The 18,096-nt window shown below is 41.7% G+C and overlaps 1 protein-coding gene across 1 annotated transcript; it reads left to right on the top strand.

Moving 5' to 3' along the window:
* Positions 1-7,034: 7,034 nt before the first annotated feature.
* Positions 7,035-15,652, top strand: LOC118310144 (transketolase). Its single transcript, XM_035632973.2, has 14 exons — positions 7,035-7,346; positions 8,693-8,810; positions 8,971-9,084; positions 9,184-9,281; positions 10,147-10,338; positions 10,579-10,697; positions 10,852-11,048; positions 11,139-11,303; positions 12,438-12,594; positions 13,089-13,219; positions 13,329-13,412; positions 13,545-13,638; positions 13,811-13,933; positions 14,575-15,652. The coding sequence occupies exons 1-14, from the start codon at positions 7,240-7,242 to the stop codon at positions 14,760-14,762; spliced, it is 1,887 nt and encodes a 628-aa protein (XP_035488866.1). The 5' UTR covers positions 7,035-7,239; the 3' UTR covers positions 14,763-15,652.
* The last annotated feature ends 2,444 nt before the right edge of the window (positions 15,653-18,096 follow it).

The following is an 18,096-nucleotide window of genomic DNA, read 5'->3' as shown; positions in this document are numbered from 1 at the left end:
TTGATAGCAACATCGAAGCGTAAATAATACAACTGGATTAAATAAAAATGATTGAGTGCAATTAGCTCAAATAGCACTGACCACAGCTCAGTACTACAGAGCCCAGTAGTACTGAGCTGTGGTCAGCAGTAATTGTCAGAGTTATGAAAATCCTACCTAGAGCCTCTGATGCAAGGCCTCTTCTTCACCCACTCGACCCATCTGACAACAAAGAGCAGAAAACAATCATCTTCTTTCCCGGCGTGTGTTGGTCGGTGAGTGAACTCCGGCAGTGTTTGGTGAGAGGTGGAGAACTAGTGTGTGAGGAGGAGAGGACGGCGTCCACCGTATCAACTTACCTGTCTGTCCAGGATAATGGCTTCTTCTAGAATCGTCTTGAATTATTCACCTATGGATGGTGTGTGTGTGTGTGTGTGTGTGTGTGTGTGTGTGTGTGTGTGTGTGTGTGTGTGTGTGTGTGTGTGTGAGAGAGTGTGTGTCATGCTTCACCATGGAAAGGTTCAGAGGTCTGATAGGCACTCATTCTTGTCTTTTACGCTAATTGTGTGTGTGTGTGTGTGTGTGTGTGTGTGTGTGTGTGTGTGTGTGTGTGTGTGTGTGTGTGTGAGTGTGAGTGTGCCTTCGCAGCAGTTAACCTCCCCTGTGTTACACACCCACCCATAGTTGAGCAGTGAGCCAACTGGGAACATAATGGAGGTCTACTGTTGGTCACGACATTGTGTCTAAAAGCCTCTGATGAATTGATTTTAATTTTAGCCATGGGGGGACCTGCAGGTGTTGAGTGATATAACATGTCAAGAGCGTACTTGCCATCCTCATGTCTACCTATCAAACAGAGGATCTGTCTGCGGCGAACAGTTCTCATGTGAACAGACATGAATACATACAAAAGGTTCGATGAATGAATCACTGTATATGAGACATTCTTAAAATAATCATGTAGTGTTGCACTTTTTTTAATTTTACCTCTATTCTAAGTTAGTGTTCCAGCACGTCAGGACTGGTTTTGATGCTGCAGGTTTACTGAAAACAAACGGGGTCAGAACCACACGCTGCACATTTTACAGTCCCAAACAAACCCCACATGCTGCCAACTGTACTGGGAGCTTCTCTCAGAGTGTTTGTCATTCTGGACTTCATATTTCACTGTGTTTGTATCAAACTTCCAGGCCACATTCCAACACTCTGATTCTTTCTTCTGTGCGCTGGACACGGAAATATTCCCCAATGATTGAATCCAAAACCTCAGAGGAGTCTTCTAACACCCCGAGGCATTTGTTTGGACAAATCTGTGGTGTATTTCTTAGAGTATCTGAGTTTTTGCTGGTCTGGTGTTCAGTGAGCCAAATATGGATCAGACACATGTCCTCTTACACCTTGAGGCAGTAGTATGAAGACACTGGACCAACATTTGTTACAGCTTTTGACTGTTTAGCTCAGGTGCATTTCTTCAAAAGGTTCAGCACCTGCGGCCTCATTCCTTGGTGCAAGAAACGCATTGGAAGAGTGAAAAAACAGAGGTCGTCATTAAAATCCCTGCCCCAGCCTGCAGAGGCAGTGCTGAGTATGAATTCCTAATATGAATCTGTAACATATATACCTCAACACCTTCTAGACAGGAACAGTATTCCTATTAATCACCCTGAACAACCTAAAGTTCGGAAGTTTTGATTAACAACAAGCTCTGACCTCAAACGTGTTGTGCATTGAATCAACACCTCATTACAAAACCAAATGTTAAACGTTGCATTTGTATAATTTTATATTCATTTGAGAGCTTGTGTGTTGCATAGCATTTTTTCCTTATTTTGTCCACTCAATAACATTCATTATTCTTATTGGATTTAACGTTTCTGAACACTGGAATATTGTTACTCTCTCAGTTGATCCTTGATGTCAAGGGAGAAGTTTGACTTCTACTTAGATTTAGGAGAAATGATCGAACCAGTTGGAGCTTGCAGGCAATTATCTTATAGCATTACTGAAAACAGGGAGACACAGTTAGCCTGGATGATCAAAGTAAAAATAAATCTACCAATCAGCACTGCTTACCTTAATTATCAAATTTGTTATCATATACATGCATTCTACTCTGTGACAACATGAGGTGTAGAGACAACAGGAGTACAAGTCACTACACCAAGCCAAAGAATAGTTCCATCGTGGCAGCCATCCATAAAACCAATACTTGCCATTTTTTTACATTTTGGTGTTTGATTTAACAAATGCGATACAGTACAATATTTGTGTACTCTGGAGGAGCTGGAACTTTAACCACGTAGAGATATCCAGGCTAGATTAGATTTTTCTCCCTGCCTCAAGTTTTCTTGCTGAGCAAATAGCCTGCTGGCTCTATTTTCATATTTAGTGTACAAATGTTCTCATAAATCACGAGGGAAAGCAAATGAGTGTACTTAAAATGTCTAACTATTGAATGAGTCATTATAGTTAATAGCTATCAAATTCCCGACATCTGAGGTGGTCATCAGTTTATCTGTGTCTAATGGTTAGAAAACTCTTTTCCATTTTTTTTTCTTTTTGCTCTTCTGACTTGTTGTTCTTGACCTGGCTTCTTCTGAACTGATGGTTTCCCTACAAAGGCTGTATTGCAGTTAGGATGATGGACATAACGGTTACCTGTTTCAGTGTTCATTCACCTGGAATGGCTAATGTGCATGTATCCGTGTGTTAGCATTTTTTTGTGTGTTCAAACTCTGTGTCTCTCTTCTCCTTCAAACGCAGTCTGCAGTCGTCCCCTAGAAGAAAGTGCATTGCAGTTCATTTTTTAACTAAAGCAGGGTAAAAACACAGACAGAGGGTGCAGTGGCCCCCGAGGGACCACGAATGCCATTCGGCTTAGTGGAGCAGTCTGCTCCCACCTCTCATTCGATGTGCTTCTCTATCCCCTGCACCATCAAACTCTCCCAACAAAAATGTACTTTATTCAAACATTGGTGATGCGCTTTTGAACCCGAATATTGCGGCTACAGATGATGTGACTTTTCATCTTTATCAAAGACCAACCTCAATTAATGAGGCTCCACCTGTTTAGTTTACACATGCAGTTTACCCGATAGCTTTTATATTTTTTCTATCTCTGCACTTTGCTCTTACGTTATCCTTTATCCCTCAATCTCACTCCCACTCTTTCTGCAGCTCTTTTAAAACCAGATTGCAAAAATCTATAATACTGCTTCACGCAAGTGCTTCTAAGCTGTACAACGGCCCTTTTTTCTTTCTGGTCCTGTTGTCTTTTAATCTTCAAGCATTTCTGTATTCTCCACTTCCTGTATCCTTTTTTTTGTATTTTTGAAATCACATAATGGCAAAAAAGACATTACAAGGACATATGAAATAACTTTAAATATGACCATGTACACTCAACGTCTTATTCCGGGGCCTGAACATGAATATAAAACCTGAATTATTGTTGAAGCACATTGATGTGCACTGATGCAACAATCAGAATCAGTGCTTATGCATGTTTATGAGAGCCGTGCTGTGTGTGTGTGTGTGTGTGTGTGTGCGTGTGTGTGTGTGTGTGTGTGTGTGTGTGTGTGTGTGTGTGAGAGGGAGAGGGATGTGTTGGTGGAGCTGCTTGAAGGAGAGCAGTAGTGATGGAGCCTGAAAGCCCTGCAGCGCAGCTGTTCTCCCAGTGCATCGTCAACTTCACTGCTGAGCCCACAACACACGCTCAGCCCTAACCCCTGCTTGCACACGCTCCTCTTCTCTTTCAATCTTCCTCTCTCTTTGTCGTCTCTTCCATTTTTCTTCATCCACTTTCTCTGCTTATCCTAAGCTCCCCACCTGAATCTTTATATCTCTCATCTTCGGATAGATTCCTTAATCCACTTGGCTTTAATTATCTCGCCGATTCCGCCAGCATAACAGGGCCATTGACACCCCCCTCTCTCTCAACTTTTCTTCATTTTTTCCTCATGCGTGCCCTCAACCCAACCCAAACCCCTATACTCTTGGATGATCACCCAGTCCAGCTGTGAACAGCTGTATGACTGAATGCTCTGTTGACAGTTCAATCATACGTCCGGTGCTCTTGTCTCATGCACTGTCGGGGGTGGGGCCTCTGGGTGACAGACAGCTCTCAGATAGAAGGGCAAACACGATGTCATCATGGTGACTGCAGAGCGATTTAAGGAAATGGAGTGGTAAGAGCAGAGTGGAAGAGGCTCGAGCCTGAAGCAGCGGCTGGCATTAAGGCAGCGCACCAAGATTCATGGACTTGTGTGAGCGGTTCTATGCATATGAGTGCGAACATATTCCCGAGTTCATTTGTGCACATGTCAGCATGCATGAGTGCATGTGATGTGCACATGTAGGCCTGTTTATGTAGGTGCATGTGTGTGTCAATCTGCATTTGCATTGCTGCAAAAAGATCTTCACTAATCCAAGCCAATCAACACTGGGCACATGTGTACATTTACGTTTACCTGAGCTCTGCATTGAAACAAAAGGAGCCACACACATTCTCTGCGTTATATTAAGGCATTGTTTCAAAAGTGGTGGCTTTGCTCCTCTTTTTCTGCCAGTGAGATTAAAAATAGAAACATTCATGCTCTCTGAATGTACTTTCCCTCCAGGAAGTGTGCAGTAGTGGGTGCCTGACATTGGCTGCGCACCATCACGTGTCGTCTCCTTCCCAGGCTTCTATTGGCTGGCACCTGTGGGGCTCTGTGAAGGAAAGCTTTTCTGACAGGACCCAGGAGCCCAGAGGAGCTGCTGGGAACTGGGAGAAGGACAATGTCGGTGGAACCAGGGGAGCAGTGGGGTGGGGGCTCAGATGGCATCATCCTGACTGTGAGTGTGGAGGTGCTGCGATGTGACCTCCCAGCTACTGCGAAGGGCAGGAATCCACAGAGATGATCACGTGCCTGACGAGGTGTAGAGAAAACGAAAGAGGACAACGATTTGCAGCAATGACACTCAGAGAGCATGTGTCATGGTCATATAGGTTCAGTCGATACTCAAATTTGTTCTCAGTTGGTTTAATTCAATAAGATGATGGTTTAAATTACATTTGTCTTGCTATTTGACCTAAAAAAATTTTTTTTTATCATGAATGTTCTCACTGCTGAATAAATACATTTTGGTTCTAATGTTGTATTTAATTTCCTAATATACTGTCTTATAGACCATGTTTCTGGTAGCTGTAACACTGTATTTGTGAGGAGACAGTGACCTCTAGTGTTAAATCTTTGAAATACCAGCCTGTAATGTAAGGATGCTCAAAATGGAGCAATGACACACGCTCATGTGACACATGCAGGATATAATCTTGCTGATCTATCTATACAACGCCTTACTGATCTATTTTGTGTCTTGTTGACCTTTAATGTCAACCGAACAAAGAGTATTGTTCAAGTAGAAGATAGATCCTAAAAGACGTTGCACAGACAGGAGGTGTGTGTATTATGTGCATTATAATGTTCTCATATTATTCATTTTCCTCACTGCTGCCCAACAAGAATCCTATTGTTCAATAATTCTAATAATACCCTTCTCTCTGTCCAAAGGTAGATTCTGGACTGTACCACATCAAATGTTGAAGACAGAAAATAACACACACACACACAAACACACACAAACACACACACACACACAAACACACACACACACACACACACACACACACACACACACACACACACATGACTAATCTTGGCCTTAACTGTAATCTGTTTTTGAAATAATCAATCCAGACATTTGGACATTAAGTAAATTATCATAACAATTATATCATCAAAATATTTATATTGATATTTTATTGACTCTCAAATGCAAACACATTAGACAAAGCAGGCGACCAATTTGTATTATCAAAAATCATCCCCTAGATGGCAGGGCATCTCTATTGGTGTTTTGTGTGCATGGGCGCATTGTGCAAAAAATAATAAATACCAGTGTCACCAAACTGTTTGAAATTTTAATTTTTTAGCAAAATAATTTATATGTTTTCTTTTATAACTTCTATTATTTGCAAGACCTTAGATTTTGGATTTGGCATTTTTTCACAGTATTATTATTATATACACAATGAAATACTTTGTGGAAATTGGTTAAAAAAAGTAAATTTACCGTATATGGTGTAGCATGATGCTACTGCGCTACATTTACACCAAATAAGAATTATGTAAATGGGTCATGTCCAATTTTGAGAATAAAAAAATGACTTAAATAATTCTATTAATTCTTCATTTTGATTTAAACAGGACTCAAAGATGATGGAGCGTAAGTGCTTCAACACTGTAGGCTGTTTAATCCTACAGGTCATCGAAACAGATCTGTCAGTGGTGCGGTCCAGGCATGTCTCCACATCAGGTCTGTGAGGTCTGTTGCAGAAGGCGGCTGCAGAAGAACACAGTGTCCTCGGTCTGTGGAGTTGTCAAGCTCACTTAGCATCATGACGTTGGACATGTGATATTTTCTTATGAAGCTGTGTTATGCTCTGCTCAGTGGATGGCCTGGTCATTCAACTTGTGTTTAGATTAATTCATTATTAGTATTTCTTTATTGATCTCTTTCTTTTTTATTATACTTTTGCGCTCTTTTCGGTTACATGATCTTTCCTCCTCTGTGCTTTCTTTTTTGTTCTTGATTCTCTAAACATAAAACTCACACTTTTCTTCACAATTTAAACTTAACTACAAAGAAATTGGGGCCTTTTCAAATATTGGCACTGACAACAAGAATGTGGTGTTTAATTTGAATAAATAACACAAAACAATCAACCATCAAGATCTGAATTATTAGTTTAGACAGGGAAAGCCATATTGGATCATGGTGAGATGCTTCAAATTCCTCCCCTCCTCCCAATTATCCAGTCATATGCACACACACACACACACACACACACACACACACACACACACACACACACAAAGTCACGCAGAAGCCAATGGGAGACAGCCATTTGATTTTAGCAGTAACACCCAGTCCACGTCACTGGGTTATCCCTCCTGCGTGTGTGTGTGTGTGTGTGTGTGTGTGTGTGTGTGTGTGTGTGTGTGTATCTATGTGTCTGCACGCTCGGTAGGATAAATCCAGCTTCTCCTCCATTCTCTCTCTCTTTTTCTTTGCCTCTGCTACACACACATACACAGGTGCAGCTCTTTGGCAACCCTTACACACTCACATACACACATTTAAAATACACAAATTCAACAGAGGTCCACATTAGTTGGTCCACTTTTCTGGTGCTGTGAAACTTGACTTTTTGCCTTCATGGAGGATTACCACAAACCTGACCAGCAGACAGTGCAGGCGCTGAGGAACATCGCCAACCGCCTCCGGATCAACTCCATCAAGGCAACAACTGCAGCGGGCAGTGGGTGAGTCTCCTCCGCTGACTCTCACACATGACTTGTTGAGACTGAATGAAATGTATGTACAAGTTTGAAACATAATCTCGATATTTCTGTGCAGCATGCATAGATGATCACCAACATTCACAACCTCTGAACTATGTGAATTCCCAGATGCACCCGCTCAGACATTGATGCAAGTGAAGGGCCAAAGGAACAACGTGTCCTCCCTTTGTTCTCCTTTGCTCTACTGAGAGAATCATTTGAACTTCAAAAGTTGTTATTTGATAAACCCCCTTATCAATTAACCCTTTAAAAAAAGGGTACAGTGTATAAATTCTATAGATATGAATTTCCATATCATTCTGCTTTTTTGTGGTATGATTAGAAAATTCAGTGAATCAATTTATCCTTTTGATGCAGTTTAACTATATCAACATGTATAACTGTAAGCTACATTAATCACAGTTTTCCTTCAATGTGAATAATTTTTAAGTTTTCAGATGATTTGGATTTTCATATTCTGGCAAATTTGAAAATGTCTCTGGTCTTTTGTGCAATTATATTATTTCAAAATCGTATATTTAGTTCCTCTGCAGGATTAATATTGCATTTGATTTTTTTTTAACTATGGAAAGGTAATATGCCCACATGCAGTACTGGGCTCAATATACTACCTTGTGCAATGCTCGGTGAAATGCATGATGCAGACAGACTTGAGCATCGCTTGGCTGCTGCAAAGCTTTTGAAGATTACAGATATATTTCTTCAACACAGATGTGGTTACACAGATCCACAGAATGATGATGATTACGATGTGACACCCCAAATCTTTTCTATATTCAAAGAGTTCACCTCCCTCTTGAACAGTTACATTTATACACTGATAGGGACAGATAAACTATTAAAAAAATTGAAGTATATCAACCCATGAAGCTCAACTGATTGATTAGTACTTGATCTGAATACAGTGCATGTGAATAGCTCCTAGACCTTCATTTAACTTCTCTAACCCTCAACAGCACTTACATTTAGGTCTACACTGTGATATCTGAAAAGCTGCTATGAATATGTTCAGCTTTTTTTTCTACTGTGTGCTGTATGTGTGCTTCTTTAAATATAATACACCTACATTTCTAGATGATTTTGCAACATCTTTAGCATCTAGGGTCTGCGATTATTCCATAAAGCGTTATTATTATAGTCTCACTTGCCACCTGTACTAATTTGCACAGTATAACGATAATGCCCTTGATGATAAACACGTTTAAACTGAAGCTGCCTGTGTGTCTTTATGGGATCACAGTACATTCCTTTGTGCATGTGTATTTGTACATGTGAAAGGTAAAGGCACCATCTCGTCTATCACACAGACACCCCACATCATGCTGCAGCGTGGCAGAAATCATGTCTGTGCTTTTCTTCCACACCATGAAGTACCGCCCTGAGGACCCCAGGAACTTCAACAGTGATCGTTTCGTCCTGTCCAAGGTGAGAGCTCTGTGTCGTCCTCCTGCTCTGAAAAGGAGGATTTACTTTCATAATTGTGTGTTCACCTTAATGCCATGCAGAATCTGACATTTTCCTTGCCTCACCTCCGTGGTTTCTTTTGCAAAGCTAATGTAGGTGCATGACTCCCCCTCCCACACAGGGTCACGCTGCTCCGGCCTTTTACTCCATGTGGGTTGAAACAGGTTTCCTGAAGGAGACCGAGCTGCTCAGTTTGTGCCAGGTTGACTCTTCCCTGGAGGGCCACCCAACCCCGGTAAGCTGTCACATACTGTAACACAACTCAGGAATCATCTTCATTGATTCATGTTTGTGATAATCCTGTGTGTGTCTTTGTGTGTTGTGCACATTTCAGAAGCAGCAATTTATGGAGGTGGCTACCAGCTCCCTGGGGCAGGGTCTTGGTGTGGCTTGTGGAATGGCTTACACCGCCAAATATTTTGACAAGTCCAGGTAATTCATCATACACGTTGACCCACAAGTAAAATAAAATACTCCTGGCAGCTTCATTTTGATTTGTTTGCATTTTAGTCTTGTTTTTATGTACTGTAGATGTCTTGCATGCATTTTAATACACGTTCCCTGACTCAAATTAATTGAGACACAGTGCCGATATTTACAAAATTATTATGCGTTTTTGCACTGTTCGTTTACAGTTAAATTTTCAGTCTGCATCATGTTTCTTTCTAGTGTCTGGTGATTTGGATTTTCCAGATTTTGTGGGTGTGTGCTGCGGCTACATGCTCTGCACTCACGATTCTTCTGCTCTAATAATCGCAGGCCCAGCAGTCATATTTCAGTTATTTTTAACATCCGAGCAATTTTCATCTCAGAATCTATTTCAGATATTGTGCACTCAACCATTTGTTCTCAGTCGATTGTTCTAATTTATCTTCACAAACCAAATCCATGTCCCCTAATTACTTATGCCCTTTGCAATGGCAGAACGATAAAAGTATGGCTTCACATAAAACAGCTACGGTTTATGGAGGACATTTTGACTCACCTGACAGTATTTTATAGCGATGGCTCAGAATTTGTCAATTAAAAATATATTTTTTTAGCAAAACAAAACGATTATTTGCCCCATTTAAAGGAATCTATCAGATTCCTTTGTTAGATGTGTTTCACAGGCAGGTGCAACCACACCCTCAGAGGCCTGCGGGTTAGATGTCACAGCTGGTTACTAATCCAACTGTCAGATAATGTAAAGATAATCATGTCACTTCATGTGAGCACAACACCCCACCCAAACAAACACCACACACACACGCACGCACGCACAAGACTCTATCTTACAACCTTTTCTCCACCACAGTTACCGTGTGTACTGCCTGCTGGGGGATGGAGAGATGTCGGAGGGATCTGTTTGGGAGGCCATGTCGTTTGCCTCTTACTACCAGCTTGACAACCTGGTGGCCATCTTGGACATCAACCGACTGGGCCAAAGTGACCCTGCACCCCTGCAGCATCACGTGGACAAATACCAGAAGCGCTGTGAAGCTTTTGGGTAATAATGCATTAAACCGAAAATTGTAGTAGAGGCTGGTTGTGTGCGTGTGCGTGTGTGTCTGTGTGTGTGTTTTGTGTTGAAACAATATGTACAGTAGTAAGTGATTGTAATACAAAGAGCATTTTGCAAAAATGTGCAAGACTGTGTTCATGTCATCGGATCATATTAAGAACACCAAATGTGTGACTTTCATGTGTGTGTGTGTGTGTGTGTGTGTGTGTGTGTGTGTGTGTGTAGTTGGCATGCTATAGTTGTGGATGGACACAGTGTGGAAGAGCTTTGCAAGGCTCTGAGCCAGCCCCGCCATCAACCCACCGCCATCATTGCTAAAACCATCAAGGGCAAAGGCATTCCAGGTAACTCTCCCTATCCACCCCTCATCTGCTGAGGCATTACTTTCACTCTATTCAGTACATGAAGCATATTGCAGCAACTTTCCAACCTGAGCCTGTAAGACTTTTACCGATCAGTGTATAAATCTACCAATGTGCATTGTTTATGTGGTTTCAGCTGCGGAAGATAAGTTAGGATGGCATGCAAAAACTCTGCCCAAAGACATGGCCGACATGGTTACGAAGGATCTGCAGAGCCGCATCATGAACAGCAGCAAGCACTTGTACCCATCTGCTCCGGTAGAGGACTCCCCGCCGGTCAGCCTGAGAAACATCAGGATGCCGAGTGCACCGAGCTACAAGGCTGGGGAGAAGGTGTGTCCGCTGTACACAAGCACAGACTTCCTCCTGATCCTCTATAGAAATCACAGAAGCGAATGAAGGATCTCTTTTTTTGTACCGTAGATTTCAACACGGAAAGCATATGGGATGGCTTTGGCCAAGCTGGGCCGCTACAATGAGCGTGTTGTGGTCCTTGATGGAGACACCAACAACCTCACCTACTCGGAGATCTTCAAGAATGAGCATCCCAACCGCTTTGTTGAGTGCTACATTGCACAGCAGAACATGGTATGATCCCTCAAGAATCTCCAGATTTAAGCCTATTTTACAAGTACCTATGTATGTCAGACATACATTTATTATCAAAGCCGATTATTTTCTGATAAAGGTATATCCCTCTCATTTTTTAAAGCTTATACAAGAACATATTTAATACCTAATTCTCATTTGATTTTGATTTAGAAAGTCTATTGTTCTTTCTCAGCTCTACATTTCACAGCAGAGTTGCAGCCTGTGTTATTTAATTATACATGACTTTTCTATCCATGATTTCAGAATGGGAATAAATATGACTCTTACTTCTTTATGGTCAGTGTGGCTGCTGCTCACACCAGTGGTTCACCAGTGCCTTTAATTTTCCAATTTTTTAAAATTGTCAGCTTATAGATTTAAGATTTGGAAAGAACCCAATAATTCCTTGCGTCATAACAGCTCCGGCAGATACCCACTCCAATGTAGGTCAAGCGTGCGTATGATGATAAGCGGTCATGACAAGTGTATTCAGAAATGAAATATTAATCAGTGTGGAGGGTGGGACCATCTGGCTGAATGCATGAGAAAAGTCAAAAGTTGAATGACTAGAGTGGCAAGATTAAAATCCATTGCATTTCAAACAAATAGACTTTAAAACCAAACAATTTGTTATTGATCATATCATTTTCTAGTTTGAATGAAATGACAACTAGTTAAAGAGCTGTAATCAAGTAATTTATTTCATTTTTATCATTTATAGGAGCATATATACTAAGCGTAGGAATTTATCTAACATCATGTTTGAACTTTCACGGATGCTAAGTTGGTGCTTCTGTCTAAGCGAGGAGAGAAGTTGTGGGATTTGGGAGTCTTTTGAAGAAAGGACAAAGGAAATTATTTGTAAGAGGAGGTATGCCACTAATTCCATCCATATGGGAAAAAAAGCTCCATAGATCTGTGGAAAACTCTTTTCATTGACTCTCTACTTAATATTGCCTTTGGTTCAAAGAGGCTTTCAATGTGGTTTGTGCCACATATATTTGACCCTCTGGGTGTCTTTTGAGGATCAAGTCCGTGTGACCTGTGTCTATCTTATTTGGCACATGTGGTTATATCATGTGTGCTCTTGTATACAGTAGGTACTAAAAACCAATAAAATTCCTTTCCCAGGTCAGCGTTGCCATGGGATGTGCTGCCCGTGAGAGGAACGTTGTGTTTGCCAGTACCCTTGCTTCCTTTTTCACTCGTGCCTATGACCAGCTTCGCATGGCAGCCATTTCAGAAAGCAACATCAATCTGTGTGGCTCCCACTGTGGCCTCTCCACTGGTTAGTAAACTGCTGCTAATGACCCACGCTCACCTCTCGTGTCACTGACACCCACACCTTCACGAAAAATTCACCCTTGTTTCCTCACACTGAAGCCAGACACTTCACAGCACCCAGACTCTCAGACCTTATTTACAGTTACACTGCTGCTGATGAATGTATAAAAGAATGATCTGTGTCTCATGTGTTTGTGGTTGTGCAGTTGTTGCAACTGTTTCTCTCTTTCCCTCTAATCCTGTGTTTTCCTATCGTTTAACCCCTTGACCTTACAGCTAGTACTCAACCCTCCCCCTTTTCTCCTTCTACCTATCTGCCCTGGAAGCTGTCTGGAGGGAACCAGGTGTCCCTCTGTTAGCGCAGGTACACTGCATGCATAGTCTGGCTTTACGTCTGTTTACACCCGCACGCATCCGCTCGCCTTGCCAGTCGGTAGCTTTTGAGGTTTTTCTGGTTGTTGAAGTTGTGGAATCAGCTACAAATGTTTTACGTTACAGGAGAGGAAGGCCCCTCTCTGATGGGTCTGGAGGACATGGCTATGTTCAGGGCCCTTCCCACAGCAACCATTTTCTATCCCAGTGACGGCGTGACTACAGAGAAGGCTGTGGAACTGGCTGCAATTACAAAGGTGCCTAAAGTTCTGGCTCCGCTACAGTATCAGTGGAACATTTATTTGTTCGTAAGAGTGCCTTTTAGCTGCCTTGGTGGTAATGCTTGGGTTCCCCCCCATCTTACAGGGTGTTTGCTATATCCGAACCAGCCGCCAAGACAGTGCCGTCATCTATAACAGCAATGAGGACTTCCATGTTGGACAGGCTAAGGTGAGACTGTCTCACACACACACACACACACACACACACACACACACACACACACACACACACACACACACACACACAGAACATCAATGCATAAACCAAAATGAAACATAAGCTATCTAATACCTTTTCCAGGTGGTGTACCAGAGCAAGGACGACCAGGTGACTGTGGTGGCAGCTGGAGTGACTTTGCACGAGGCACTGGCAGCAGCTGAACATTTAAAGAAAGGTACAGTACAGTGAAATCAGGAGGTAGAGCGGGTCGTCCGCAAAACCTAAAAACGGAGGATCGATCCCCGCCTCCTCCAATCTGCATGCTGAAGTGTCCTTGGGCAAGACACTAAACCCTAATACAGGACGCACTGTGACGACACTAACCACTGAATTAATTGATTTTCCAGAGAGGATCTCAGTCAGGGTTATTGACCCCTTCACAATCAAACCACTGGATGCCAAAACCATCATCGATCACACACGTGCCACCAGGGGACGAGTCCTCACTGTAGAGGACCACTACTATGAAGGTACGTTTTCTATAAAAGTCACTCATATCATTCAGCGTCTGCATATAAAATGACCACTGCTGACTTAACAGCAAAATGCTTCTTAGCGTAATGCAACTGGGGCCCTGTCATTGGTCCGTGTCCTCGGGTGCGTTGCGGTGGCATATTTTCATTGGTGCGGTGACAGAGACGCAATGTGGTGGCATTTGCTCATTGGCTGAGCCGGAGCCTGACTGTCGTGCCCTCATTGCAGGCAAGGTATTGGTGCATTTTGGTGTGCGTGAGAGCCAGAGAGGCAGAGTGCTGTCAGATTTCCTTAAATGAGCACGTGCCCATGGGGCTCACTGTGACCTAGATAGCACAGACAGCCATGCCCTGAAGAGAGTGGGGATGGGGGATAGCATGGACTGGACAAAGGATTGCTATGAGCCTGAGTTGGGTATCTCCTTCACTTTACATGTGGACCAAGAGAGACTGTGGTTCATTGGTTAAAGGGAAATGTCTTACACTCATGTAATTATTTCTAATTTGAGTAATGCGAGTACAGCGGCTAATTTTTGTGGCAAAAACTGTAAGTAACAGGGTGTGCCTCCTCCTTCATGGAGGATTTTTTTTCATCTTCTCTCTTCAGCTCTGTCATGTGATAAATTGTTGTTCCGCAGGTGGCCTCGGGGAGGCGCTGTGCTCAGCAATGGTCAACCAGTCTGGCTTCAGTCTGCATCGCCTGGCAGTGTCCCATGTGCCCCGCAGTGGCAAACCACAAGAGCTGCTCAAGATCTCTGGCATAGACCGTGACGCCATCGCCCAGGCCGTCCGCAAGATGCTCAGCAGCTCCACCAACGCCAAGTAACTCCTCCCCTGCCCCACCCAGCTACAGTAACCTGATCACACCCCCTGCAGGTGAAGAGACACAGTCAAGTATGATTTTGATTCACGCAACACCCAGCTCTTGAAAACCCCCTCACTATGAATGCCTCCCAAGTGTGTACTAAAGTAATGTGTTTTCGTGCCGTACACTTTAAAGTAGAGTTCCACATGTATGTTAATTTCATGAATCCATCACACCACACACACACAGTAAAACAAGACACAATTATAAACAGTCATAAACTCATGTACTCATAAAACCAGCACTGTTCTGGATCCAGTTCATTCATCAAAATGTGGCCATAACTGACTCATCCTACTTCAGAAATTTGATTAACTCCATTCAACAGGAAATGTGTTGTTGTTTTTTTAAATATTGCTCTGATGTAGCTCTTAATAGTGGGTGGGGCCTAGTTTTTGAAGTAGGTGTTCATCATGACAGTGACAGTTTGAGAAAGAATCTAACCGAGTTGTTTGTAGAAGGTAGTGGAGAAAAAAACAAAACAAATGTAGAGAGAGAGCAGTCACGCAAAACCAAATTTCCCAATCTATAGACACATTCACATCATTTCTTTCCAGCACTTTTCTTTTTTAAATTGATTTTAAAGTTACAATAAACAAACACACCTCATTGTTCATTTGTGCTCAGCTGTAGATACATACAAGATCATATTCATTGTGTGATCAGTGACATCATCTATTCACATGAGGTGGAGGGTTGAAGGACCCTCCGGTGCTGATGGAGGATATGGTTGGTTGTGACTACGGAGGTAGAGTTACATCTGACTTTTGAATAAAAGATCAAACACTCTCTTTGTTACTTGAAATTTTGTATGTATCTTACTTTCATGTAATAAAGCCCTCTGCATTTGACTCTGAATATTCACTTGTTCCTTTTACCCAGATGTATATTTGTGAAGTTTAAACAGCACATACAGGAACCTGTACTTGAACTTTTACTTGAAACAGTCAAATTAAGTGACACAAAACAATCAGGAATCACAACATATTCTATTTCTAACTTTTAAAAATAAATAAATGTGGAGTACAGGTTTGCATTATTCTTCACAATATTTACATCCATTAGCTATACATTTTCCTTATGACCTACAAAGTGTAAAGTTAAATATCTGGTCATAACAGACCTTGAAACATTCATACTCACATTTAAATATATGGCTTCCTGGTAGAATTTAGCTCTGTGAGTCTAAGGTCTGTTGAATCAAACACAACTCTGCCCTTTGAACTTGTAATTTCACCCTATCACTGCCGGTAACTCCCCACTCTGTGGTTATAAACTCCGTTTACCTCCAAGATTGCTGTCTCTTTTGCCGTTTCCTGTCCAAAAGAGGCAAATAACTGTTATTAGATCATACAAAAATATATACTTCCACTTTCAGAGACATTACAAGACATCAAATCCAACCTGTACTAAAGCAGTTAATCCATAAGGACAAAATGTAAACTTTGAATCATCTTTTGTTACCCTACCTACCTTAGAGAGCTGTATTTCCGTTTGGCTCCCCTGAGAGCAAACACCACGATTCCACATCCATAAGACAGTGTGTATACTAGAATAAAGCACAATATTTAACTAGGGTAATATTTCCAGAGGCATTTTTTAAATTTCTCCTGTGCTGTGAAAGCATTACCGTGATACGAGTTTAGGTTCAGGATGGCCATGAAAAGTGCAAAACAAAATCCCCAGCAAACATCTATAGAGGGTCAGAAGGTTATGTTAATTTTACGAAGAATGAACTCTTGGAACAATCTTCAAGAATGCAAGCAAGTGGGGTATAAGCTAAATATAAAGTACCTCTTCTGCAATAGGGAGGGCCTCTACATCTCCTTGTATGAGCTGGCAGGTCTGACACAGATAAAAAAAAAAATAACACTGACATTGTCATTGAGATCAGTTGGTCATTTGATAAGGGGATCAGAAAAAATAATAACTGGCGTGCTTTAACATGTTGGTGTCAATCTAAAAATAAATTTGATCTTACCAGATATTATGCCTCCAATCTCAAACACTATGGTGAAAAAAACAGCAAGAACTGATGGAATCATGAGAGCTGGAAATGCAACACAGATATTCTCAAACAACAACACAGTCAAAGTAAAAAGTTAAGTAAAGAAAACCAATTAGTATGACCGTTAAGTAACTTGTATGTCTACTTACAACGGAATGGCCTATAGAGGGCTGTTCCACACCCCAAACCAAAGCAGATTGCATAAAAATGGTAATATTTGTCTGGAAATGGTCAGAAGAATAGATTCAAAACTAAGACATATCCTCTAAACAAAGGTGGATTTGTTTCAGGGTACAGTGTGTCAACCATCATCCACTAATGTAGACTATGAAGATCTACATACAGTGTTGGTAAAAGTCACCAGCGATGTCCCTCCTGTATTCCTGAAAGAGAAACATAATCATAGAGACACATGTGCACAAATAGTCACTGATAAACTGAAAGTATTCTGTTACTAGAGACGGGGAGAGAGAGGGTGGAAGAAGGTGGTAGAAAGTAAGAGAGAGACATATAGAGAGTGATTCATACAGTGAATGAGAGAGTGGATTACCATCACTACAGGTAGAAGACCTTGAGAGCCAGCAACACAGGTGTACTGAACTTCAGCTGCAGGCTAATTCTGGAGGCAGGTGCAAACAACAAGATATCTAAACTCCAAGGAGACAATTTCCTGAACCTGGCCAAACCGCTCTGGCAAGTAGTGAGCATAAACAAAAGTCAAGTCCCAGATAAGAATGTCTTGCTGTCCTTGCTGTGTTCAACACGATGTGTCACGAGGTGGGCGGGGCTTAAAGACAATGGATGAATCTTCCAGTATTCTTTGAAAGTTAAATTAAAGTAGCTTATCAAAACGTTTTGCATCTAGATTTAAAAAAAATACATCATATTGTTTGCTATCTAGTATTACATAAGTAATGACCACAAACAAAGGAAAGAACACGTACAAAAATGTTGAGTCCATAATTTTGACAGTTCTATAAAAAATAAAAAAAATGTATCCAATAATGAAATTAAAAGTTGTTTCTAGCCACAAGCCATGCACCTTTTTGGTGGATATGGTTGTAGTTTCGCTATAGAACCTCTAGATGTCAGTGTTGTATTGACGTGTGCAGAAGTCTCGTCCAATCTCGCAATGCATTACGGTACTTGAAGTCAATATGACGCTGAAGTCAGTTCTCCTTGAGGTACTGCCGTCTCGCTTAGAACTACATTTCCCTGTCCACTCACAAACATTTGAATGCAGTTTGTAGGGGCAGGGTTTTTTTGTTTTTTTCCAATCGTTGGGCT

The sequence above is a fragment of the Scophthalmus maximus genome, chromosome 6, assembly GCF_022379125.1.
Source record: "Scophthalmus maximus strain ysfricsl-2021 chromosome 6, ASM2237912v1, whole genome shotgun sequence".
NCBI lineage: Eukaryota > Metazoa > Chordata > Actinopteri > Pleuronectiformes > Scophthalmidae > Scophthalmus > Scophthalmus maximus.
Note: the sequence above shows the minus strand (reverse complement) of the source record. Positions and strands in the feature narration are given on the sequence as shown.